Source organism: Oryza sativa, chromosome 2, assembly GCF_034140825.1.
Source record: "Oryza sativa Japonica Group chromosome 2, ASM3414082v1".
Lineage (NCBI taxonomy): Eukaryota > Viridiplantae > Streptophyta > Magnoliopsida > Poales > Poaceae > Oryza > Oryza sativa.
Genome location: NC_089036.1, coordinates 33,958,347 through 33,985,648, shown reverse-complemented (window position 1 = coordinate 33,985,648; position 27,302 = coordinate 33,958,347). Strand labels below are relative to the sequence as shown.

The following is a 27,302-nucleotide window of genomic DNA, read 5'->3' as shown; positions in this document are numbered from 1 at the left end:
TTCGACTGTCCACGTCATCTCTCTCTCCCCCCTCTTCTCTCCCTTCCGCAAGCACCATCCACGGCGGGGCTTGTGCTCCTCTCTCTAGTGTCCCATGGGTGATTCGAAACGGCGGTGGAGGAGAAGCCGGAGGTGAGGCGGGTAGGCGTCCACCGGCCGGAGGCGATGAGGCCGGTAGCGAGTGCACAAGAAGAGGGAGGAGGCGGCGCGGGAGAAGGCCGGGGCACCGTGCCCGCCGAGTCTACCTCCGCGCCCACCGAGTCCACCGACGTCGTGTGGCCCCTTCTCCCATGTCGCCACGTCGCATGTCGCCTGCCTCACCCCGGCGCCCAGCTGGGCGACGTTGAGCTCCTTCACGGTGAGGAGGGGAGGCATTGTGCTCCCTCCTTTGCGCCCCTGGCCGGAGTAGCCGCCACAGTGCCACCCGTCACTGGTTATTGGACCTCCTCCTTTCCCGCCTTGCCTGGCCGGCCTCCTCTGCACCCGTTGGCCACCCTGCCTAGAGTCCCAGACGAGGAGAAGAGTGATAAAGAGGAGGAAGAGAAGAGGGAAAAGAGAGAGACGACGTGGACAGTCTGACATGGGGGGCCCACGTGAGTTCCACGCTGACTCAACCGCCACATTGGACAAAACCAGGGTCAAAACCACCGAAGAATCTAAAGTGAACGGTTTTATAAGTTGAGGGATGCCATATATCTGGTTTTATGGTTGAGGGATGATTTTGTAACTCAATGACAAGTTAAGGGACCTTTGGTGTACTTTTTCCTCTTTCCTATGGTCACACGGACCGATTTATGTAGGCCTATGCCCATTTGTTAGCAGAAAAAGTTCAATGTGCATCCCTCAAATATGCTTTGAATTTTATTTGTATCCTTCAACCGTAAAGCCAGGTATAGAGATTCCCTTAACTACTAAAACCAAATCATTTTATATCCCTAAGTGGTTTTAATGGTGATTTTGTTCTATGCGGCACTAGTACTTTTGACTTGGTTTTTTATGTGACGTGACACCCACGTGATGCTAACGTGTTAAAACAAAACTTTCATCTTGCACTGGTCTGCTTTAAGGGCCTATTCGACTGATTGTTCTGCTGCTGGCCTGCTGCGGCGCAGCCGGCACCAATAGTGTCGCACGCACACGACGCAGCCGCAGCCAGCTTGTCGAACATGCCATAAGTTGCTAGACATATACTAAAGAAAAAAAAATAAAACTTTTCACGTGCCTATTTGTCCGAATCAACTTACGAGAAGAACCAGAACAAGTCACCGGGAATAAGGAGGGGAGCTCAGCGGCACCATCATCTTTCACACCGCGCTCACCCCCACTCCTACCAGAACCATGCCTACCCACCGACAACACCATGAACTGTGTTGCCAATGTCGCAGATGCATGGTCGATGGCTGGTGCGCGAACAATATCTGGTTTTACGGTTAAAAAAAAAAGTAAAGTGGACCTTTACCTCCAGAGGCTAACCCTGCTCCAGCCCAGTTATTGGGTTGCTTCACCAGGATGCATGGCCTTCTATAGTAAGCTGTTTGATCAGCCTTCCGGCTATGGTCGGAGATAGGCATGTAAAATGATGGAATGTAGTGGTGCCTAATTAATTATGAATCAACTGAAAAAACTTTAAAAAATATATTAGTATGATTATTTAAAACAACTTTCTTCTAGAAAATTTTACAAAATACATATTTTTTTAGTGATTTAAGAAACATGCACGTAAAAAACGAGTGAGGAGAAGTCGAGAACATAGAGAAAAGAACACATCCAAAATAAGTATATGATACAGTACACCCAAAATGAGTACATAACGCATGCTGATGAGTCACGGGCTCACGGCCAAGATATAAAGAAGCACCGCTACGTAATATTCCAGAACATTTGATTTTTTTTTTAGAGAGAGAATCCAGAACTTTGAATTGTAGCAAGTCGTCGTAGCACAATTTTACTACCGAGTACTCGTATTTCCAGAACATTTGAATTGTAGTGAAATCACCGGACCATTTTAGCACGCACCACGCAGCCGCCTAACCATTTTCACGGAGGTAGTAGTACGCGTAGTAATAGTACGGAGGACCTCCTCTTCGGTCTTCAGAAGTCACCCTTTCTAGAAGAAGAAGACGATGGTAACCTGACTTCTCCTGTGATGCGCAGCGCTGGGTCCCACACTTGGGTTCCTCCGCCCGCCGCCATGTCCAACGTCCGACCGGGGGGCGGGGAGCGCGGTCCTCCCATCCCGTCATCAATTCAAAAACTTGAATGCCCCTTCCGATGATGTCGCGCTGTGTGTCAGCCGCCTGCAGCCGGCAACTACCCCACCCACCCCACGCCACCGCGGCTCGCACGTGCCGCTGCCGTCTCCCCAATCCCCATCCTGTCGTCATCTGCCGCCTCGCGGGCCAGCCAATGCACCGGCTGTGCCATGGCAGGTGGGCCTTGGCGGAGGCGGGGGCTCACATGGAAATTAGTAGGAGTACCAACGTGGTGGGGGAGGTGGTTAGCCGGCAGAGGCGTCATTGCTGCTGCGTACGCGCGCGGCGGCGTGCTACCAACCGTGTGCTTGACGCCACTGGCAGCAGAGCAGAAGCCGGAATAAAGGCAGTGCTCCCAGTGGGTTTGGGTTCCGCCTTGCGTGGGTGGCTGGATTGGATGCCCCACTAGACCACTACACACATTCTCCGATCCCACCCTTTCCACATGACGAGAGCTACCGGGAAATTTGCAAAGGAACGGGAAGGAATCGACGAATCGTTAGGTGCACTTTTGGTCCTTCACCAATCACTCTGGCAACATAAACAATTGCCTGAAACAAAACAGATCCGACATTGCTCCAAGCTAACCTTGCTGTTTATGACTACTGTTTAGTGAGTAATAGAGCTTGTTAAGCCAAAGTCAAGCAAAATAAAATAGTTCGACATATTGCACTTTTCAAATAGGTAGGATCATAGGAAAAAGAAAAGAAGGCGTAAAAACATGGTTGTTGATTTTATACTAATTTTCACTGTTATAGTTTTTCTCACTATAACAGGACGTGAAACTGATAACTTAAGGGGGAGTTGCATTTTTTTTCTTCTCGTTATTATAAATTATTAGATCGTATTTTCTCAACCTAAATCACAACTTGTGTCTATCAACTTATTTCTTTGCGTGCATGAAATATAAGTATAGAGTTTTATAGATTTATGTGTATGTGTTATCCGTTGTTAGGTTTGCGCAGGCTCAAAGAAATTGTTAGATCTGCCACTGATATCACTACCAAATACTCCCATAGTATCTTTAAAATTCAGTGTCAAATTAGTTATCTACTCTTCCTATATATTTGAATTCAGTTACTCAACATATATACGTTGAGCCACATCATCTATAAAATAAGGATAGCTGGATCACTACTCTTAATCACATCGGTCGGAACACTTCTATGCATAATTGCATAGAACGGATTGACTATGTAGGTATAACTGTAGGTATTGATAGAGCAAGTGATCCAATACAACCTGACTATGGAGAATATGGGGTACTGGGTACCCACACGACTTCTATATTTGACTAGAGATAGGAGGTGAGCCAAATCCATGTACTATGTAATAGAGTAGGACTTGATCACAATGTTGTCTTATGTTCTATAACATAATTTAGAATCCCGACCGGTATTAAGTAATTGATTAGGAAACTGATACTGTGTCCGGCTAGGTATTACTCTTTGTAACACTACCCCTAACCTATATAAGGTGAGCGGGAAGCTCTCCAAAGACATAACCAGAGATAGCAAGATAAGTCACAATTAGATTATCATATCAATATATACACCCGACAGATACAATTCCGAAATAATAGTAAGGTATTACCTCTTATCGAGAGAGCCCTGAATTTGTCTTAATTCTTGTCTCTGCATCCATCAATCAACTTTTAGATCTCATGTGCTATTCTTTTTAATTATTGCCCATTTCCATAATCGACACTGACATTGCTATCATGCTCATCGCAAGCTCAAACAATGAGATGTTTTCTTAATAAGTACGCGCGTGATTGTGATTGTTAACTTTCAAGATAGACATGGTTTGACAATAACATTTCTTTACCAATGACCTGATTAATTAGCCATTTATTGTATGGTTGTTGGTAGTTAAGGCTATAAGGAATCAACCTTTGGGCGCAAAAGAGTATAAAGTATAGTTTTAATATTGTGGCACCACACCTTCCACATATTTTCCTTCCTTTAACTTGTTCTATACCAATGATAATGACGGTAAAAAGTTTCACCTCTTCGAGAAGTTATTGATTTTATCAAACAAATAGAAAATGTATCTATTAATCTATAATTAAATCTCTCTACTTCCACTGTAAAAAACTCAAACTTTTGAAACAACCTGCTGTGCAAAGCTTTATATTAATACAGAAAGGGAAAAGGTAACACTGCAACCCTGAAAAACTATAACAAGAAAAGAACAAAACAAACACACAACCCAAGAGAAGGCTCTAGTATCAAATCGACCGCTATTGAGCATGACCGATCGCCGCTAGAACTATAGGGGTCGCACACACCCTTCCAAACTCAAATTCCACATAGGAGGTCGTTGACGGTCTCCCGATTATCATCACGTATAAGGATTGGGGAGAGGTTGAGGACGAGAGAGACCGCTATTGAGCATGACCGATCGCCGCTAGAACTATAGGGGGTCGCACATACCTCTCCAAACGCAAATTCTACACAGGAGGTCGTTGACGGTCTCCCAATCATATCACGTATAAGCATTGGGGAGAGGGAGAGGACGAGAGAGAAGAAGATCCACTCGTCCCTCGAGCCAACCTGACGACAACAACCAAAATAAGGCCAAGGACCAAGCTGGAGGAAGGGCGGCAATGAGCGATGAATACTTCATAGGCAACGTCTTCAAGGAGGTCATGACACCAAATGGCACCACTGTCGCATGTCTAGATGAATCGGGTTTTCACCCAGAGAGTCTTACCATGAAGAGGGGGTTGGTAGCTCCACAACACTTTAAAGGGGATTTCACAACATTCAGAGATGTCATATTTGCTGGCTAAAAAAAAAGAAATCAATTTTTAATTTTTGTATGTATGAATCTATATATAAAACAACTTGGTTTATTTTAGGATCGAGGAGATACTATACTTTGAAGATGGCTCTTTCGAGTTCATACTATTTCGAAATATTGGATTTTTTTTCTAAAAAAGTATAACAAAATTCTGTAAATATTGTAAACTCTTAGCACTGTATTCCGGACCAAATATAAGATTTTCCGTAGGTTGTAAAAACGGGCGAGACAGCGTCAAAATCAGCAAACCTGGACGTGAGTCGTGACAGAGCAAAAAAACACCATCATCATTCGTGTCCTTTCCATTCTCTCCTGAAATCCATCCCCGGCCAGACGTAACGGTCACGCGCTATTGGCACCCCAAGAAGATGCAAAGCAGCAGCACACACAGCAATAAAGCAACGCGCAAATCGGTGTAGTCAAAACTCATCTCCTCTATATAAACCCACTGAAAAAAAAAGTCGGCACGTTTTTTCCCCCAATTTCATCTCGGGCCAAAAAAAAAAACTCCAGCTCGCCATAGCTCGCCATAGGAGAGGGGATTTCGAAGCTGCTCTTGCTTAGCTGCGGCTGCGAGTGATACGGAGTAGTTCCGGTGATGGAGCGAGCGGAGGAGACGCCGAGGGCGCCGTCGACGGCGCCGTCGGCGAGGGTGTCGATCTGGGAGTCGGTGCGCGCGTGCGGGGTGTGGGGGAAGGAGGTGGACAAGGCCGAGCTGCGGAGGCAGGTCGTCATGCCGCTGTACGCGCGGCGTGCGGTCGCGGCCGCCGTGAAGGCCAAGGACGAGGCCGTCGGCGTGGCGGCGGCGGCGGAGAGGGGCGAGGAGGGGGAGGTGGAGGTGGAGGTGGAGGCGGCCGTGACGCCGGTGGTGGTGTTCGTCAACTCGCGGAGCGGCGGTAGGCACGGGCCCGAGCTCAAGGTGCGGCTCCACGAGCTCATCAGCGAGGAGCAGGTGATGACATCGCCGATTGGCTCGGCCACTCGTGCAACCCTGTTTCCAAATTTTCACGCTTCTCCCCGGTTGTTCCTGTGTGGGTTGTTGGCTTGTTGCTTGCTCTTGGTATGGTTTTCGCGAGTTGCGAGTCATTGATTACTTTTGAGATTCCTTTGAAAATTCGCAGCGATTTAGACGTATTTCTGTGGAATTACACTGTCGGTGACGTATGAACTTTCGTTCTAGAGTGGTACTACTACCGGAAAGAGGGGCAACAGCCTCAGCTCCGCGTGTGATCTGATGAAGATTTTCTGGCTCGACCAATGCCATATAAGGTCAATTCAATTGCTACTTTATAGAAAATGGATTGCTAGTAGTATCGTACTAGATTTTGATTTTCCATCTCCAAAATGAATTTCTAAATTTCCTGTTGTTATCACGTAGTACTCCGTAAGTAGAATCATGAAGTTCATCGTGCAATTGGTACTATTAGCATTTATGTTGCTTATTGGAGTTTGGACGTGCCAACGAAAAAGCGTGTGTTCTGAAGAGGGGGTGTAGACGTGTGGTTGGGGTCTTGGGGATAGGATGAGGAGATGGAGATACTAACATTGCGGTTGGATGATAGGTGTTGTGAAAGCTTCAGCCTCCAGCAGATTGTGCATTTGTGCCTCACTTTCTCGCATGGCCCTGGAACTTTGTTGATATGGAGGGATGAAGAAAAATATTGAAGATGGTAAGCGGCAGGTTGGCAGGGAGGGAAGATCAAAAGTTTAAACATCAGAATTTTAGCTCCATGCTTGCTTCTGAGGTGTAAGTGGCTGGAGACTAGTTCGGCGGCCTCTAATTTTTGGCTTGACATGCTATTCCAATAGAATACAGTCATTTGATTGTACTGTTATCTTTTACGGAGTTTTTTTTTTTTTGCTCAACATGGAATTACTGGATTTTATCTGGGTTCATTATGTATCAATGTTTGGAACCTGAGGATGTCCTATGTAAGCATTTTGCACTTACACTTTGAAGATTATTCGTAACTGTTTTTTTAATATGATCAACTGATCACTTTATGTATTCACACATGTTTTCAGAATTTTTTCCTTATCCTTTTGTATGTTCTGGGACACAATATTACATACTGATGAAACTATTTCCAGGTCTTTGATCTCTCTGTCGTGAAGCCTTCTGATTTCATTAACTACGGGTTGGGTTGTTTGGAGAAATTGGCCGAACAAGGTGACAATTGTGCGGAGACCATTCGAAAAAAATTGAGGATTATGGTACGTGTGTAATGGACTTTATTAGGGGTACTGCATTTGTTATAAGTTTAGAGTTCTCTGCACGTTTGAGTAGTCAAGCATTAGCATCTGTTAAAACTTATGAAAGGTTGTTGCTTCCTTTACTATCCTATCTACTTATAAAATAATTTATGACAGGGTGTCCTTGTTCTTTCCTTATTTACTGAATTTCTCCTATGTTGGCTACTCATTGTCTTCCAACTACTTTGCATAACATCCTTGCACTAGTTCTTTCTGACAGGTTGCTGGTGGTGATGGCACAGTTGGTTGGGTACTTGGCTGTCTCACAGATCTTTATAGGTTGAAAAGAGAACCAGTTCCACCCACAGGTATCATCCCACTTGGTACAGGAAATGATCTTGCCAGATCATTTGGATGGGTAAGGATCCATATATGATGCAATTGTTCTATTTATATCCTTTCTTTGTAATTTACAGTGTTAACTAAGCTTTTGAGGGAAGGTGAGCGATTCACTCATACTACAACTAATAAGCATATGAACAGGGTGGCTCTTTTCCCTTTGGTTGGCGTTCAGCTGTGAAGCGTTATCTCAGCAAGGCAGCTACAGCTCCCACCTGCAGTCTTGACAGGTGAGATAGGGATGATTGGTCGTTTATCAGCTCCCCTTTTTATTGCTAGCTCACTTGGACAGAATAATGATTAGCTTTGCAGAATATGGTTCCCCTCCTGAATAAAACATATGAATTGTGATCACCTATCTGCTATACTTGTGCTAAGTAATTCAGTGTGTGAACACACAAGATGATCACTCACAGTAAATAGGCAGAGTAAGGTGTTGATATGTTAATTATCAGTTTTTGTACTGCTGATTTTTATCAAGTTCATAGTAACTGTGAAAAGGTGCTTCATCAACTTCTGCACTGAGAAACAGTAATGTTCATGCAGTTGGCAAGCTGTAGTTATGATGCCAGATGGAGAGATAAAAGAGTTGCCATATGCACTTAAGAAAACGGAACCTGCAGACTGCTTGGAACTTTGCCAGGTTTTGACTATAAATTCACCTTATTGCTCTGAAATAAATATATACTTCCTCCGTTTCACAATGTAAGACTTTCTAGCATTGCCCACATTCATTTATATGTTAATGAATCTAAGCATATGTATGTGTTTAGTTTCATTAACATATATATGTATGTGGGCAATGCTAGAAAGTCTTACATTGTGAAACGGAGGGAGTAATATACTTTGAAGTTATAAAAATAAGGGCAATAGTTAATATGCTATTAATATTTCACTATTCACTCCGTACTCTAGTTAATTAAGTTATTTGAAAGCAATGGAGCTATAAACCTGAAGAAAGTTATTTGTATGTTGAGTTATACAATGACACTATATGCTATCTAGGCCAGAAATAATTCAAATAGTTCATGTTTCACTATTTTCAATAGTACTTCAAGTTGCATATATGCTATTCATATCTCTGCTTACTAAGTATGTGTAGTAGTTTTTGTATGCTGTGCTTGGTGTTGTAATCCAATGCGATTATTGCTGTTTCGTGGACTTTATTAACATTTGTTGTGAAGAACGAGATACTCACCAACAATGTAGTCCTGTCCATATAATTATTCGATAGATTGCTCTAGCATTTTGTTTTCCTCTGTCAGTTATCAATAAATGCTTAAAAAACATCACACCGCCTCCTTTTTTGTGAATGTTCTCGGATGAACATGTTAATACATATGGTTTTGTTAAAGGACCAAATCTAATATTGTGCAGGAGAATGGCACTGAGTTACCTGAGAAAGCTTCTTGCTATAAAGGAGTATTCTACAACTACCTTAGCATTGGTAATCCTTAATCAACCTTTTTTATTTGTTCCTTCTGTTTTTTTCCCATGAACTTTACATGGTGATTACATTTGGTAGAAGCATTAATTCTCATGAAATAAATCCTATCTCTATCCTGCCTATGCTAGAGATCTTTAATATTCAGACCATCTGGTTAATAAATTGGTGGTTAGGTGACTAGGTTCTAAGTTTTTGCTTTAGTTCCCATGTGATTAGACTTTCAATAAAATGACAAATTAGTATTTCAGCTGGTCGTTTGAAATTCTGAGTGACATAAATAAACTAAAACTTAAGATGGTGTTCCTAATTGCTGTAATGACATAAAGTTGTAGGACATGTAGATGTAATGATCGTTTAAGTTTCATCAAGAAATTAATACTTGTTTAATGATTTTTCTCTTGTGAATCTTATGGCTTCTTGCAATTATTTGGAATCTTGGTCATCGCTGAGTGCTCCTTATTTTATATTGAACAGGGATGGATGCCCAAGTTGCTTATGGCTTCCACCATCTTCGTGATGAAAAGCCATATCTTGCTCAAGGGCCTGTTGCAAATAAGGTGCTGAGTTGCTGACAGATTTTCTTTATTTCTGTATTGTTAATTAGCTTAAAAGTCCTTGCATTCAGAGTGTTCTAGTTAAATGTCATTATGTCACTTGCATATTTTATAAGTAGCAGATAAGTATGACAGCTGATAGATCACATATTCCCACACATGCACAAAACTTGTGTTTATGTACCCTCATTTTACAGTAAGTTCCGGATGTTCTATTATCCTACGAAACCTACTGTGCATACCTGATACATGGGTTAGATGAGACACCGCTTATATAACATATTTGAAATTGGAAAAAAGAAATAACCCAGCTTCAATGTCTTATTTGTATGCTTTTGTGAATAATCTCAGTTTCTGTAACATAGTTGTTGGTATCACAGTCATGTTTATCTTATAAATGATTCTTGTAATGATCTTTGTTTTTATTCTCGTGCAGTTGATATATGCTGGTTATAGCTGCACACAGGGGTGGTTCTGCACACCTTGTACAGCAAGCCCTCAGTTAAGGTATATAAAGACAGCCTGCCTTTCCATGGATTCTAAAATGGCTCCAAAGTCCGAACTTTATGGTGTCAGGCAGTTTTGTTTTGATCCACTCAAGAATCCGGAAGCTGCCATGATTTTAGGTTAATTATAGGATTTTTTGATCATTTGATATATTCCCTCCGTTTCAGGTTATAAGACGTTTTGACTTTGGTTAAAGTCAAACTACTCTAAGTTTGACTATTTTTTTAGAAAAAAGTAGTAATATTTTTAACCCAAGACAAATATATTATGAAAATTTATCCAATTATAGATTCAATGAAACTATGTTGGTATTGTAAATATTACTACTTTTTTCTATAAAGTTAGTCAAATTTAGAGTAGTTTGACTTTGACCAAAGTCAAAACGTCTTATAACCTGAAACGGAGGGAGTACCAAACTTCTAAGATATATCATGGATCTAAACATCGTGATGAATTTGTTCTTAGTTAACATCTGACGACATGAATTCAAGTTTCATGTGTCCATCATTATCCAAAAAAATTTCATGTGCCCATGGCACTAATCATGATGCAATAGCAATCAACTATGTCTTTAGCTTTTCTCTCCATGTTTTGATGGTTTAATAAAATTACAGCTATGCTATGATATTCTTCCTTTGTTTGCACACTTCTCTTTATCTTTGTTTGAAGCTGATAGAATGGTTTGTTGTTGCAGGGGGCTTAAGAACATTTTGCGACTTTACATTAAAAAAGTCAATTGTTCTGAATGGGAGCAAGTTACAATGCCTTCAAGGCAAGTTGTTGGTTTCTTTTATATGAAAAAAAAGGCTTTTAAACAATTATGATCCTTAAAAGAATCACTCAACAATTCTGTGAGATGCTGACATTTTGTTAAATCTCGACTACTTTAAATACGCAGTCGTCTTCCTCCCTCCCGTGCAACGCGAGAATATTCCGTAAAAACCCGAACCAGCCCACCCTGTAAAAAACCAAACCGGCCCACCCCGTATTACTCCAGATCCTGTTGCAATAAACGGGTATAGTACTAGTGTAAGTAATAAGCTAGGGATAATGGATGACACTTGGTAACGGACAACGTATGCATATACATGACCTGATGCCATGCTGACCCGTGTTCACAAATCTTCAGCTGAAAATATGAAAAAAAAGTAATTAAGATTAATACAATAGGTTCAAATATGATTGTAGGATTTTACATATTTTCCTAAATTGTGTGATGCCAAAAGTTTAAAGATACTACTACGTTCCTATATATGAATGTCTTAGTGGCCCTTCATCCTTCTGCCCCAAACATTCTAGTAGTGAAAAACTCTCTAAAAATACCAGAAGCATGAAATTCTGATCCTGTATTCCTGTACATACTGGCTGGTGACCTGGTGTGTCAGGCATTCAGAATGTAATGTGTGCTATGATACTGTTATGAAGCTCGGAAGAAATGTCAGCATATAATAAATTCTGGACATACAAGTTGAATTGATTATCTTCCCATTTGGGAGAAGTTTGGAACTTAAGTAGCTATTGTTCTCATCTTTCTTTTGAATGTGCTGTATGAATCCGGTTCTGTATTTCACAGCTTGCATTCTTTTCCCAACTGCAGTGTTAGATCCCTGGTGGTCTTAAATTTATACAACTACGGCAGTGGAAGGCATCCATGGGGTGATCTTAAACCTGATTACCTTGAAAAGGTTAGTAGTTAATATACATTTATCATGTTCATTGCATATGTTCTCTCAATTTTAGTTTGTTTATGTAGGGCTTTCTATGACTATAAAGTTGCATCATGGATGATTGCTCAGTATTCTTTCAAATAATTATGTATTATTTAAGAAATCGTTCTGTCAGTTTAGTTGATGCAGTAGCTAGAATCAGCTGCATTTAATGGGAATGCGCATGCGGTATTTGCATTTATATGCAAATTATGTGTTCATCTTTTTCTTTTTTTGGAAACAAAATGATGCTTTATTCTATTCCAAATCCCAGAAAGGTTTTGTCGAAGCTCATTCCGATGATGGATTGCTTGAAATATTCGGTCTGAAAGAAGGTTGGCATGCTTCATTCGTTATGGCTGAGCTAATTAAAGCAAAGCACATTGCTCAGGTACTTACATTTGTTTGGCACACTATATTTCTATTGAGTATTGGCAAGGAATTGCTCTATGGGAATTTGGGATGCCCATATGGGATCTTATGGTCTGTTGGGAAAAAAAAACTATGAAACCTCAAGTGTTTCATGCAATCCACATTGTCTATAACAAGCTCAAACACCACAAGATTTGCTTGGAGTAGAAAATGTTCTGAATATTAGGTAGACTGGGAGATGTTCTTCAAAATTTTTTTCTGGTCTTCATGAACTTATAATACCTTGGCCTCTGAAACCGCTGCCATGTATCAGGCTGCAGCCATCAAGTTTGAAATGAGGGGTGGCCAATGGAATCGTGCGTATGTTCAGATGGATGGAGAGCCATGGAAACAACCACTCCTACAGGAGCAGTCAACCATTATCGAGATAAACAAAGTTCCTTACCCTTCTCTGATGATAAATGGGGAGCAATGAGATCTTCCCCGATTTCAATCAGGTAATATTCCTGAAAGTTCATTTTTCTGCTCTGTACAGCATCTCGTTTGCTGATAGCTCCCTACTCACCGGTCGTCAGTTTTGCATTTCATACCAGGGTCGTATTCTAGATCGTTAGATTATGTATAGTTCGGGAGCAGCTGCAGGGATTAGCCATGGCCGGAGCACAATCGGGCAAAATGTACTGTTGTATCATATAAATTATGTTGTGTCGTAGGTTATTTCAGTGGAAATCAAATATAACTTGATTTGTAATGTATTTTTACCGTCAAAACAAACAAAAAAAATCAAGTGGAAAAACACAATGTACTGTAAATTACTCAGATTTCCCCTCCTGTTATGCCAATTTGGAAATCTTTTGCTGCTGGGCTTGAACTGAGGATATGTTCAGTTTGTCGCTATTTTCAATGCCAAAATTCTGGTAGGGTTGTGAATTGAGTGTCGCCCAGTGAGTGGAATGTAGTAGAACCTATTTAGCTGGTTTAAGTACTAGACTTAACATGAGTGCATGTATGTACTACTTCATATCGACAATAACTCAATATTAAGATATATAAGCTTAGTCTCTAAGATGTGTTTAGGGAAAATAAGTATGACTAACGGAAATTTATCAATTTTTTTAGCTGGTTTAAGTACTAAACTTAACATGAGTGCATGTATGCCCTGCTTCTTATCGACAATAAGTCAATATTAAGATATATAAGCTTAGTCTCTAAGATGTGTTTAGGGAAAATAAGTATGACGAACGGAAATTTATCAATTTTTTAAGTAGTTAAGAGGTAGTATACCGATGAACATGCTTTCATGTATGTATTTGATTCCCAAAATACATCTACATTAATCACATATTATTGTTGCCATATTACACTTTACAAAGCCACTGCCAATGCTTCATCGGTCAAGTTGCTGAATTTCTCATCTACTGGTAGTAGTACAGTAGTACTAGGATCTATCTACAGGCGAGGAGACGGTTGCACACTACTTGTACTTGACCTGTCAATGTTCATATCCTACCGGACACGTCTACTGGGAGAACTTGCCATGTCACATGTACATCTACCGCGGTTGAGATGTTCCCGCCACCACCGCTGCCCGATCGGACGAGTTATCGAACTCCGCCGCCGCCGGAGACACGGCGCCGTTCCTCTCCTCCGAGCTCGTGGAGATGCTGAACGGGCTCATGCCGCCGACGACTTCCTCCGGGATCCGTCCGGCGTCGGCGTCGGCGGCGCCGGCGACGTTGCACGGGCTCTCGTCGCCCCACCTCGGCGTCCGGCTCGCGGCGTACTCGCTGCCATTCCTCACGGACTCGTCGCTCCACCTCCTCTTGAACGTCGGGGACTTGAGGTCCTTCTGGTCGTAGTGCCGCGCCCACGCGCGCAGCCGCCGCAGCGACCGGCTCCCGGAGCCGGAGCCGGAGCCGGAGGCGGCGGCGGCCGCCTCCGCCGCACGGAGCTCGTCGCGCTCGCGGTAGAAGAAGACGGCGAGGTAGATGAGGAGCATGGCGCTGGTGACCACGCCGGTGATGAGGAACAGCCCACCGAAGCTCCGGAAGCTGAGGTTCGACGAGCCGACGGCGCTGCCCTGGCTCTGGCACGCGCCGGGCTCGCCGAACCACTTCTTCTCGATCTGCGCCATCTTCTCCCCCTCCGCCAGCGTCAGGATCGCCCGCGACACGTCCGCCACCATCGGCGACCCTCTCGGGAACACGAACCCGAAGCCGTCGGTCTTGTAGATTGGTCCGACCATGGTGTAGCCGTTGCAGTACTGCGAGAGGAAGAGCTTGAGGTAGGGGATCTCGTCGAAGATGGCGGCGACGCCGCCGTTCGCCGAGCCTTTGGACAGCGCGTCGGCGTACTGGTCCACCGTGCTGTAGCTCCTCATCCTCCCCTCGAAGCCCATCTTCTCGAGCACCGGCACGATGAAGGTCCCCTCCTGGAACCCGATGTAGTCGCCTCGCCTCAGGAGCTCCCTCACGTCGGTCACCGTCGGCTGCAGCTTCTGGACGGTCAGCATCGACGTCAGGCTCGCCGTGTAGCTCGACGTCAGTATCAGCACCACGAACACCCATATGATCACCACGAACCTCGACAGGTTGCTCTCCAGCTTCTCCTCTAAAAAAACACACAATTGAAATCGCCACTCAAAAATCATGTTGCTGAATTGGTAGTAGAAAGTACCCCCTCCATCCCTAAATATTTAACACCGTTCACTTTTTTAAACATGTTTTACTTTTTTAAACATGTTTGACCATTCGTCTTATTTAAAAAATTAAGTAATTATTAATTATTTTCATATCATTTGATTCATTGTTAAATATAGTACTACTACTCAAGTTTTTGAATAAGACAAACGATTAAACATGCTTAAAAAAGTTAACGGTATTAAATATTTAGAGATGGAGGGAGTAGAAATGAGCTAGAGAAGAAAAGGAGGATGCAAGCACGTACTGTGGGAGAAGACGAGGGTGGAGAAGGAGAAGTAGAAGATGAGGCCGAACTGCTGCCATGGCGTGCCGCGGAACTCCTCGTTGATGCGGTGCTCGATCACCCAGACGACGAAGCCGGTGAAGCAGAAGAAGGCGAGGCTGGCGAGCCAGAGGCTGGTGGTGAGCGGCTGCAGGAAGATCCACATGCTCGTGCTCGTCTCCTTCTGCACCGCCACCACCATCGACCACCCCGACTCCGTGAACGGCATCGTGAAGTCCACCTCCTCCATCCTGCTCGCCGTGATCGTCACATCCCCCACCACCGCATCTGCCTTCTGCAAACCAAACATTGCAATTCAACCACTCTGATCGGGTAAAGTGATTTCATACTTCGTATATGTCATCTAAATAGTTATAATTTTTTTTTAAAAAAATTGGCAATATAGATTAGTATTAAATATATCACTCCACAAACATACAGTTAAAATTCAGCTTCTACAAGTTGCAACAAAAATAACAAATACATATGTGAATGAGCTACAACTATTTTCAATTTAATTTGTTTTTTTTCAACTAACAAAAATCGAATTTGATATTGCATGTTTGTGGAGTGATATATTTCATATTCATCCATGTTATCATTTTTTTTAAAAAAAATTGCTAACTATTTAGATAATATGTAAACAACGAGTGGGTGAAAATCCACGTCCCTCTGATCGAACAAATCAAACGAACAGATTGTCTCAAGAACTCTTGAACTTTGGCATGTACTGACCTGTGACGACACCTGGTCGACGAGCTTCTCGTAAGATTCCGGGCTATCGGGGTAAGGGTCGTACACGTAGCTCACCGGATAGGGCATAATCTTCATGACCTCGTCGAACACGTCGATGCAGTAGCCGGTGATGTTTCGCCGCCCGGTCGCCGTGACGTTGCCGACGTCGACGAACTGCGTGAAGCCCCGCTTCGTCGGCACGCTGACACGGAGCGGCAGCCCGCTCGGCGACACGGTCCAGCCTCTCGGCGTGTCGCGCGGCTCGCCGGGCCAGAGGATTTGCCTCAGCGTCTTGGCGCTGCCGGCGTTCAGGTCTTGCGTGATCCCGAACTCCGGCGTCCAGAACCCGACCGTCCTGGCGCCCTTGCCGATGATGTTCACGACCTCGTACGCCGGCGGCTGGAGCTGCCCGTCGACGAGCCTGAACTTGCCGGCGAGCCCGTCGAACGTCGTGCTCAGGACGGCGTTGAGGAGCGCCGTGCCGGTGGCCGACACGCCGAGCCGGTCCAGGTCCGTCAGTGGCGCGCTCGTCTGCGGTGTCTGGAACGCCGGGCCGGCGACACCGGCCGACTCCGCCGCCGCGGCGATCGCCCACGCCGTGTCGTACGCCCAGAACCTCAGGACGGTCGGCTCACGGACATCGTCGACGGTGGGGTGATCCCGGCGTAGCCTCGCCTTGAACCGCGCCGAGAAGTTCTTGACGGCGTCGGTCTCCTGCACGTACGGCCGGAGGCTGACCACGCCCTGCATCGCGTCGACCTCCTCCGGGGAGAACCTGTCCATGAACGTGGCGACGCCGTCGGTGGCCACCCAGATGTAGCCGTCGGACATCATGCCGAGCATCTTCGCGCGGCGGAACAGCCTCCCGGCGACGTTGTGGAGCATGTGCACGACGAACACGCGCGTCGGCATCGCCCTGAGGCGGTACAGCAGCGCGTCGAGGCGGTCGTCGGTGGCGTCGACGGGCACCGCCGTGCGGTCCATGATCTTGGCGCCGGCGCCCTGCAGCGCGTCGGCGAGCGCCGGGAGGATGCCGCTCCCGTACGGCGAGTCCTCGTACACGACGGCCGCGGCGCGCCAGCGGAAGGCGTCGAGGACGGCGGCGACGGGCGCGGCCTGGAAGGAGTCGTTGACGGCGGCGCGCACGAAGAACGGCGTCTGCGCGGGGGACAGCGACGGCGAGGTGGCGGAGTAGGACAGCACGGGGACGCGGGAGTGGCTGCCGATGTGGGCGACGAACTCGGTCGCTGCCGAGCTCGGTGGCCCGATCATGGCCTGCACCTGCACATTCTTGATCAGGTCCACCGCTGCAACGACAGCAACAACAACGAGCAGCCGCTCAGAAATTGGAGCCAAGAATTTCGCAGTTGAGACTATCAATTATGAAAGTTGTTGATCTGACAGTTATTTCAGCTTCTAATCTGACAGTTCTTGAGACTATCAATTGTGAAAAGAGTTTTGATACCGTTTATTGCATCATTAATCAACTTGATGCATATCACTTATTATTGATTACTGGTGCGAAGTCAAGTCATTTCTAGCATTCTAATCAGTTATTTTTTCGAAATTAGATCATTTCATTGATATGGCTTTCTTTTTTTAAAAAAAAAATCTTAAAAGATGAACAACTCTACATAACAGAAGAATCAAAACAAAAGCAACTATTCAGTGGGGTTCGATGCTTGATTTGAACAAATTGGTATGAACAGATATTGGGCATCAAAACCTAAAGAAAGAACACCAGGTTCTTCTTTCGGTGAGACGTTCCTTGACCCAGATTTAGACCAGATCAGGCAAAAATGGTACTCCCTCCGTTCTATAATATAAGGGATTTTGAGTTTTTGTTTGTATTGTTTGACCACTCGTCTTATTCAAAAAAATTGTGCAAATATAAAAAACGAAAAGTTATGTTTATAGTACTTTAGATAATAAAGTAAGTCAAAATAAATAAATAATAATTCTAAATTTTTTTTGAATAAGACAAGTGGTCAAATAGTGCAAGCAAAAACTCAAAATCTCTTATATTATGGGACGGAGGGAGTAGCTTAGGTGCAAAGCAGAGTCTGGGGTGACTGGACTGCAACTACGATTCTATTTTGTTCCTTCAGTCCTCCTGATAATACACAGTCTACACTAATATTACCCTACCAGATAATTATACACTAACACAATTGGCAGTCTTGATCATACGATGACTCATAATATTACCCTACCAGATAATTCTACTCCAGTTAGAACTTAGGAGTACAGTAGAAGCAATGGTACAGTGTACACTACACAGTTTTCATGAATGCTACTGCTGGGTGCTGACATGTGATACTAATAGACAAAAGAACGACTTGTCACAAACTGAAAAGGACCTTGTATATCTATACAAATTATGGCATTTTTTCAGGGCCATTAAAAACTGCACTTGACCATCTCTACAGTAAGTCTATGGTCTATGCTGGAGCCAATGGCCTCACTCCACACGCTTTGGAAAATTCAGAACTCCACGTCGTCCAAATCCGATCGCGCAAAACGCGCAAATGGCACAGGTTTCTCTTATCCCTACACTACACATACTCACACAGACGTCTGCATCTTCAGCTAAAATCTTCTCAATATCGTTGTCAGCTGATCGAAGTTACTTGGTTAGAATTATCTGCTTACATTCGGAAATTAGATTCAGTTTTACAACTTAAGGACGTATGCGAGAGTTTTAGGTCAGCAACGAAAGGGATTGACATTTTAAAACGTCCTCTTCGCATCCTTAAATTTTATTAATATAATCGTCATGTCCTTCATGGCCACTGACATTTTGTGACGAGACAATTTATTTCGAGGAAGACTTTATATAGAACTTGTGACCAGCTAAACAATTCAAGCATCAAGATTTCGTGTACTTGACACTTGACTCAAATCAAGCCTGGTTTGAACACCATAAACCGGACCAAATCGTTGGTACGTGCCATCGTGATTTTAATGGGTAGAGATGACTACTAGTCCAACTCGAAGTGATTAAACAAATTAGAAGGCGACATGCATCATGCATGGAGCTGTAGCATATTGTAGACAAGTAGCAATGGAGGTCTCTAAACAAGCATATCTCATATAGACACGTATCTACTCTGACAAAACTGATAGTATATACTCCCTCCGTTTCAAAATATTTGACACCGTTGACTTTTTAGTATGTATTTGACCATTCGTCTTATTCAAAAAATTTAAGTAATTATTTATTATTTTCATATCATTTGATTCATTGTTAACTATACACTTTCATGTACACATATAGTTTTACAAATTTCACAAAATTTTTTGAATAAGACGAACGGTCAAACATGTGCTAAAAAGTCAACGGTGTCAAACATTTTGAAACGGAGGGAGTACAATTGTACGTGAGAGTTGGGGGTCTATGACTAGTGGATTCGAGGTTAGAAATGTCAGAACAATATAAGACTGATTAGCTGAGATCCTAATACAGAAATGGGATTACCAAAAACAATTAATTAATGTCTAATCTGTCCTCCTGTTCCGGCGTTGATTTGAAGACAAGGTGGCATATTCTCTTGACAACATCAGTTGGGTCAGCATCAAGGAAGACAACAAGACCCTTTGCATGCGAGCATATCATTGCAAAAGCTTAATAAGGGTTTTAATTCAACGTTTTCAAGAGAAACTATTATGATAGAAGGGAGTATCAGCGACAGCCAAACAAAAGAACGTACATATCTACATAATTTCAGGAGCACAGTTGACAATACAACATGACAATGGCAGCTATGAAGCTTTTTTTTTTTTTTTGCATCATCTGCATCAAGATGCTTATGCATCATGCGATGTAGACATATACGTACGAACAACATCTACTGGCTCGGATTACAAAGGACTCAAACCCACACGCGACTATATAAAACGAACAAAAAAACTCCTTAAATTTGCAGATATTTTCGACGTTTTGTGCAAATTCACCCACATATGAGCAGAGCAGAGCATAGCTAATCAGGCCATCAGCAATTGATTCTAGGAAATCGCTGCGAACTATCCATTCAAGCCGTCAAACAAACTAGGCGTCGTAATAAATTAGTACTAGTAGTAGTCTAAGCATCATTAGTTAGTTGATTAGTTCGAGCAAGGAATGGGAGAGGCGGCGAGCTTACCGGCGGAAGCGGCGGGGAGGACGTCCCCGGCCGAGTCCCTGAAATGGAGCTCCACCCTCGTCGCCGACCCGGGGTTCGCGGCGTAGTAGTCCTCCACCGCCATCTGGATGCCGACCCGCCGCCTCACCCCGACCGCCGACGTCAAGTTCAGGATCACCCCGACCCGGACGCTCGCCGCCGCCGCCGCCGCCGCCGGCAGCGCATTCCGCTGGGCCGTGACCACCGGGCTCCCCGCGAGCGCCGCAACCAGGAGCGGGAGGAGGAAGAAGAAGCAGGACCGCCTCGCCATCTACACCCGCATCACAATATCAGGCTCTCAGCAACCACCACTTGCACTCGCACTAGCAGTTGCAGATTTTTCTGGCTCTCGCCGTGCGCTGCCGCCGCAGTCCAACGCGGCAGTAGCTTTATATACGGATAAAAATTTTACGGGATAGTTTTTTTTTCAACTAGTCCATCCGATTAAGTTCTAAATTTGACACGAATGCTAATTATTTTTTCAGTAATAAACGATATACCCGTCGACAGCAAGACATCCATGATAACTTTGTCAATCTCAAAATATGTCGGTCTAGTCTCAATGAGATACCTATGATGAATTCGTTAATATAAATATATGCGCATATAATTATTCTTTCAGTGGGGTAGAAAACGTACTCGTCGACAGCGAGGCGTTCGTGGTGACTTCATCAATCTTAAGATATGTCACCCTAGCCTCGACGAAATGCTCGTGGTAACTTCGTCAATTTCAAGATATGCTGATAGGGGGGGGGGCTGTGTTTATATAGGTGAGTGTGTGTTATAAGTGCTGTGTTTGTGTTTCTAAAAATAATACGGGACTTTTCCGTCGCTTGCATTGTTGACTTGACCTTGCTGCGCTGCTCGGTGAGTGCGTGGCACCGGAAGAACCGGTCGGAAGGGTCGGTGGAAAGGAGGACTCGAGGTCGCGGGACATATGGTCTGTACGGGGAAAACTCAGCGACCGAGCTACCGATTACCGAAGCCAATGGTGATGTTAATCATTTCTTTTTCCTCTTTGTCTATACTTCTTAATCTTTATTTGGTCTGGGCTTATGTGTTGGTCAGTTGACTCTGATTGAGAAGAAGAAAATGACTCGAGTTGCAGTTAATGCCTACACCAGATGATATGTGCTGTAAACTGTAAGTAATATGCTGCGATTTTACAATGACGAGCTGATGGGCTACAAAACAATTGGAGCTAGTTTAACAGTTGCCATCAGTGGGTACGCGCTTTGGAACAGGTGTATGTTTGACAATGTGGGCATGGATTTTGAGCTCTCAAACGTGCAGAATTCCAGTTCTCTCTTCCTTGGCTCTGTTATTCTTAGCTTAGTCTCATTGAATTATTCGCTTCATGCGTGCATTGGTTATTTGTCAATGTTTTTTTTTCTCAAAATATTTAACTTACCCTAATATAATAAATAAATAATCCGTAGTAATAATCCGTTCCATAATCTAGATCAAACGTGCCCTTGGCTTGTGAGTTCCGATTACAGAAGTATTGGAACAATGCTGCCTGTACCTTGCTATGAAGACCTTGAGTCCTTGATTACCTTGCTCTGAAGAGGATGTCTTATTGCAAAAAGTCAAGAAAAGCAGACAGAATCTTCCGCTCTAAAATGGAACGAGCATCTGAATATTCTACACAGTCTGCTGAGAAGAAAACTTTTTTTATGGTAGTTGGAAATTTCGATCTAACAGAACATTTTAATGTGTATACCTACCCGGTCGCTTGGAAATCTAGGACATAGTTCTAAAAAAAAGAAATCTAGGACATAATAATGGAGCATTAGATCTGTAAGCTTCCTCTTAATGTAAGCGGCTAATGCAGGTCACAACTCAGAATGCCATCTTTTTAGATATGAAATATTACATTTTAATATCCGGCCTCTGTATCAATTCATGAGGCATCTCCCTCTAAAATTTAATTTTAAAGTGATTTTACAGTTTTGAGAAGGTATCAAAAGAAAATATATTTCCTAGTGTAAAGTTTGATATCTCTTAATAACTTTTAAGGATGGTAAAATTTATGTAAATAGTACTGTGAACCGAGCAGTGAACATATTTATTTTTGGAAATTATGATAGTGATAAAAAATGATGAAAGAACACCAAGCAACGTGGTACCGAAATGAAAAGTGGAACCGTGGAAAGGAACAGCTGATATTTCCTTCAGTTGTCAACCACAAGTTAAACACAGTAATGTCAAACTTTGTTCCAATGATTTTTCAATTAGATCTAACTCCCTTGCTTCTAAAGAAAGTAATTAGTTTGCCTATTAGGGACGCTTACCACTCACATAAACAGATACTCTACTAGCAATTGTAATCTCAACGTCTTAGACGTTCATGCTACTGGGAAATTAATATATATAGTTGAGTTGCAATGTCAATGCCATTGCCACTTATGCTGGGAAATATACTATTCATAGATCTACCTGTAATAAAAAGAAACAGACTTTTATGCGCAAAGTCAGCTTTGGTAGGATAGTATATTTTCACGGTTGTTAGTTGCCCATTCGTGTAAGATCTTGACCTTGTGAGTCACATTCAAAGCAATCTTCATCATTTCTGACTATGGCATAATCTTACAAAACCGTGAATGATCAAACAATGTTGGTCAGTCATCACTTGTGTGTACGCGATAGAAATGCGGTGAATATTGAAAGAATTTTCTGGAGAGCATACCAAAATAAGACAAAGTTGAGGCATACTTCAGTCTGCCTGCTGCAATTTCCCAGCATTTCCTTCAGAGAAAGAGACTACTGATCTTTGAATTCATCTGGCAAAAACAGATCCGTCATTCTAGTCTGGTTTAAGTATTCTCCATGTGGTCAGTCACATCAGTCTCCAAGTAAGACAGGCGAACAAACTGTCGCAGTTGTTGTGCCTGCAGTAGTTTCCACCGTATTCCCTTCCTGTGAATTCTGATATCGTCATCTTGAAATGATCTAGGCCGTGTTTAGTTCAATTTCAATTTTTTTTAAGTATACGGACACATATTTGAAGTATTAAACGTAAACTAATAACAAAAACAAATTACAGATTCCGCCTGTAAACTACGAAACGAATCTATTAAGCCTAATTAATCCGTCATTAGCAAATGTTTACTGTAGCATCACGTTGTCAAATCATGGCGTAATTAGGCTCAAAAGATTCGTCTCATAATTTACATGCAAACTGTGCAATTGTTTTTTTCGTCCACATTTAATGCTTCATGCATGTGTCTAAACATTTGATGTGATGTAATTTTTGAAAGTTTGAAGGGAACTAAACACAGCTACTCTTAGGGGTGGATAACGAGCCAGCTCGGCTCGTTTGAGCTCGTTGTCTTAACGAGCCAACTTGGCTCGGCTCGTTAATGTTAATGAGCTAAAAGGCTAGCTCGGCTTGGCTCGCGAGCTGGCTCATTAGGCTCGTTAACGAGTTATATCTCATTAATATCATATTAATAATTACAAATTTAACATTTTATTATGTATTAACATAATAATAAACACTAACTAATATAATACTCACTAAATATGAATAGTTTTGATGTAATTAAAAGACTAAGCACTAGTCAAGAAATACTAAGTTCATGAAGATATGATGATATTTTATACTAACGAGCCAAACAAGAAGCTCGCGAGCTAAAATGCTAGCTCAACTTGACTCATTAAGAGTACAAGTTTGAATCGATCCGAGCCACGAGTTTTGAGCTTTTTGTCCACCCCTAGCTACTTTGGCCTTGTTTAGTTCCCAAAAACGTCACAACGAATCTTTGAACATATACATGAAGCATTAAATATAGATACATTAAAAAATTAATTGCACAGTTTACATGGAAATCGCGAGACGAATCTTTTTAAGCCTAATTAGTCCATGATTAACCATAAGTGCTACAGTAACCCACATGTGCTAGTGACGGATTAATTAGGCTTAATAAATTCATCTCGCGGTTTCCAGGTGAGTTATGAAATTAGTTTTTTCATTCGTGTCCAAAAACCCCTTCCGACATCCGGTCAAACGTCCGATGTGACACCTAAAAATTTTCTTTTCGCGAACTAAACACACCAAACTCTGAACCTAGTACAATACCTGAAAGCTACCCTGGCAGGTTGGCGCCAAACTCTGGCCTTGTTTAGATCCCAAAAAATTTTAGCCAAAAACGTCACATCAAATGTTTCAACACATATATGGGGCATTAAATGTAGAAAAAAACCAATTGCACAGTTTGTATGTAAATTGCGAAATAAATCTTTTGAGCCTAATTACACCATGATTTGACAATGTGATGCTACAGTAAATATTTGCTAATGACGGATTAATTAGGCTTAATAAATTCGTCTCGCAGTTTACATGTGTAATCTGTAATTTGTTTTGTTATCAGACTACGTTTAATGCTTCAAATGTGTATGCGTATACTTCAAAAACTTTACACCCAAAGAACTAACACGTACCTTCTGTATTTTTTACTGTTTCGCAATTTATCGTTCGCTGCAGAGAATTTGGTGTTAGAGTATATAGTACGAATTGAGTCAGGAACTCAGGATCCAGTGATCCATCAAGGGCACCGAGCTTTGCATGGTAATTTCCATTAATGCTATTTTCTACGAGGAGAACATTAGATGTTTTTTCGCAAAATCTATTTCGAGAGGCATCTCGATTTAGACTTAACGAGCGACGCAGACAATTACGTGAGAAGTACTATTAGCGTACATGCATGCAAGTAGTTTTTGCTATTAGGTTGTGCATATTTTTTTTCTTCTTATGAAATTTTCTATTAAATTACTTATCCGATCTATAATCCGATTACATCGTTGTGTTCGTAACAATTAAATCTTTACAACAAGATCTCATATGATTATATTTTGATGAAAAATCACAAATTACTTTTATGATATGTTTAAATTACTTTTAGATTTCACTAAGTTACTTCTTAGACATACAAAAGTTAATTCAGTAAAGCCTAAAAGTAATTTACATATATTATAGAAGTAACTTAGAACAAAACGAATGTAACTTTGACATGTCATTTGAAGTAAATCCGTTATAGAGATAAAAACATGACTCTATCTAGAAATTAAATTAATCAGCACAAATTATGGAATTAACTAAAAACAATAATAAAAGTAATCACCTCAGAGCATTATGAATGTATAGGAAATATTTTAATCAAATCTAAAAGTAACTTATATATATGATAATTAAATATATGATAATTTGTTCAATGAAAAAAGGTATTAATCAAAGTTACTTTCTATCTTTTTTTTATAAGTTACTTCTATAATATATGTAAATTACTTTTAAGCTTTACTGAATTTACTTTTGTATGTATAAGAAGTAACTTAGTAAAATCTAAAGGTAATTTAGACATATCATAAAAGTAGTTTATGATTTTTCATCAAAATATAATCATGTGAGATCTTGATGTAAAGATTTAATTGTTATGGACATAACGGTGTAATCGGATCGTAGATTGAATGAGTAGTTTAAGAGAAAATTGTATTTGAAGTATAGGTGGATGGTGTCTCTTATAGATGAAGTGATAGTTGGTTTAGACAAACCAGCTATCACTAGCTGTGTAGTCACGTCCATGTTTTTTTGCATCATTTCTAATGAAGTTGAAGATGAAGTTAGGACATTAAAAACATAAAAGTTATTAGCGCGTAATTAATTAAGTTTTAATTATTATAAACTTAAAAAATATTTATTTGATATTTTAAAAATAACTTCTATATATAAAATTTTCACATGAAATATACCGTTTAGCTGCATGAAGTCTCTTATGATCGATGTCGAGACCAACTTGCTGGGAGGGCACTAAACTGAACCGGGTCTTGAGCCGACCAGCTGAGAGCAGTCATCGGCAGCAAAGCACGTTATTTATTATTGCAGCGGATGCGTCGTCAGCACGCGAGTCGTTGCAGTCCTCCTATAGAATCAGAGTACGAGAATACTGTTCCGTTCCACGCCGTATAAGAGGGTGTAAATGAATGGAATCATCCCATTAGTGTCCTAAATTACATTAACAAATGTTTAAGGAGCAAGCATAATTTCGCTGGTTTTATGCTGGCCTACTACTGCAACTCAAACCCAACAATAGTATGACAGAGAAACAAGGCGAGGCTACCCTACGAGCAGAGTTGAAATCTGCACCAGTAATACCTGGAGGTGGAGTGTTGAGCTGACAAGACCAAGTTGCTTCTTGTTGATGGGAGCATAAATGGTCCAAGAGTACAGGTAACACCGTGACACTTCAAAATGGGACGACAGTCTGGAGTCCTGGATGAATTTCCATGTAAAAATCACTAGTACTTGTAATAGTTGTACTCACAGGATGACAGGACTACAGGAGCATACTGAACGATCCGGCTGCACGCCTCCACCCGGCAAACTAACGGTCAAACAGTCCTTCCGTCAAAACAAAAAAAACTCAACCTCATAGTACGACGTGACACATCCTAATATAACAAATCTAGACATAAAATATATTTAGATTCGTTGTACTTGCTAGATTGCCTTTTTTAGACGGAGGGTGTACTTATTTGTACTCCCTCCGTCGCAAAATATAAATATTTTTGGACTCTGACACGGTCTCCGAAATACTATTTTGATCAACAATGTCTATAAAATTAAGATGTTTTAAATAAAAAGAGTTATATATTATAATAATTTGTTTAATGATAAATCTAGTAACATCAATCTTACATGATTGATCTTTTTTATTTTTTTCTATTAATAGTTAAAGTTGAAAATGTTTGACTTGCCATATGCTAAAAGTGCTTATATTTTCGGACGGAGGGAGTAGTATTTTCCTTTTGCATCCTCTTGGAAGCATGTAAATATTTCTTCACCATTTTAATATAAAACTCAATTTCATGAAAAAAAAAGATCAGCAGTTGTAAACAAATCATGAGCGGGCCGAAGGTGACTATAAGGCTAAGATTAACAACCATCTAGTGAGTCGTTTTGCAACGGTTTTGGGAGTTAGAAAACGGGTTATACCCGGTTTTATGGTTAAGGGATGCGATTCAACCAAAGACATGAGTTGAGGAAGGGCAAATAGACACTTATTCCTCTTCTCAGCTGAGACCGCAACATCCGGCCCAACTGGAAGCAGCAGGGCCGCCCTTGAGGCCACCGCGCATCCGCATCGCATAGTGTAACGTACGCGGTAGACCGGTAGTGTCGTAGAGACAACACGCACGGCCGAGAATGAGGA

General features: G+C 42.1%; 2 protein-coding genes across 4 annotated transcripts; one reads left to right on the top strand and one right to left on the bottom strand.

Annotated features, from left to right (window-relative positions):
- The first annotated feature begins 5,523 nt into the window (after positions 1–5,523).
- On the top strand, positions 5,524–15,347 carry LOC4330961 (diacylglycerol kinase 7). 3 transcript variants are annotated; one of them, XM_026022942.2, is made up of 13 exons: positions 5,524–6,009; positions 7,149–7,271; positions 7,531–7,668; positions 7,794–7,879; positions 8,196–8,292; positions 9,027–9,096; positions 9,571–9,653; positions 10,087–10,157; positions 10,852–10,929; positions 11,755–11,842; positions 12,138–12,254; positions 12,549–12,732; positions 15,128–15,347. In XM_026022942.2, exons 1-12 carry the CDS (start codon positions 5,656–5,658, stop codon positions 12,708–12,710), a joined length of 1,467 nt encoding a protein of 488 aa, XP_025878727.1. In that variant the 5' UTR covers positions 5,524–5,655; the 3' UTR covers positions 12,711–12,732; positions 15,128–15,347. The 3 variants fall into 3 exon arrangements, with proteins under 3 accessions (XP_025878727.1, XP_015626235.1, XP_015626236.1); XM_015770749.3 differs by lacking the exon at positions 15,128–15,347 and adding an exon at positions 12,829–13,096; XM_015770750.3 differs by lacking the exon at positions 15,128–15,347 and adding an exon at positions 12,811–13,096.
- On the bottom strand, positions 13,517–20,457 carry LOC4330959 (glutamate receptor 2.9). The gene is made up of 4 exons (XM_015770745.3): positions 20,077–20,457; positions 15,935–17,241; positions 15,182–15,494; positions 13,517–14,845 (listed from the first exon to the last, which is right to left on the bottom strand). Exons 1-4 carry the CDS (start codon positions 20,363–20,365, stop codon positions 13,788–13,790), a joined length of 2,967 nt encoding a protein of 988 aa, XP_015626231.3. The 5' UTR covers positions 20,366–20,457; the 3' UTR covers positions 13,517–13,787.
- Between the last annotated feature and the right edge of the window lie 6,845 nt (positions 20,458–27,302).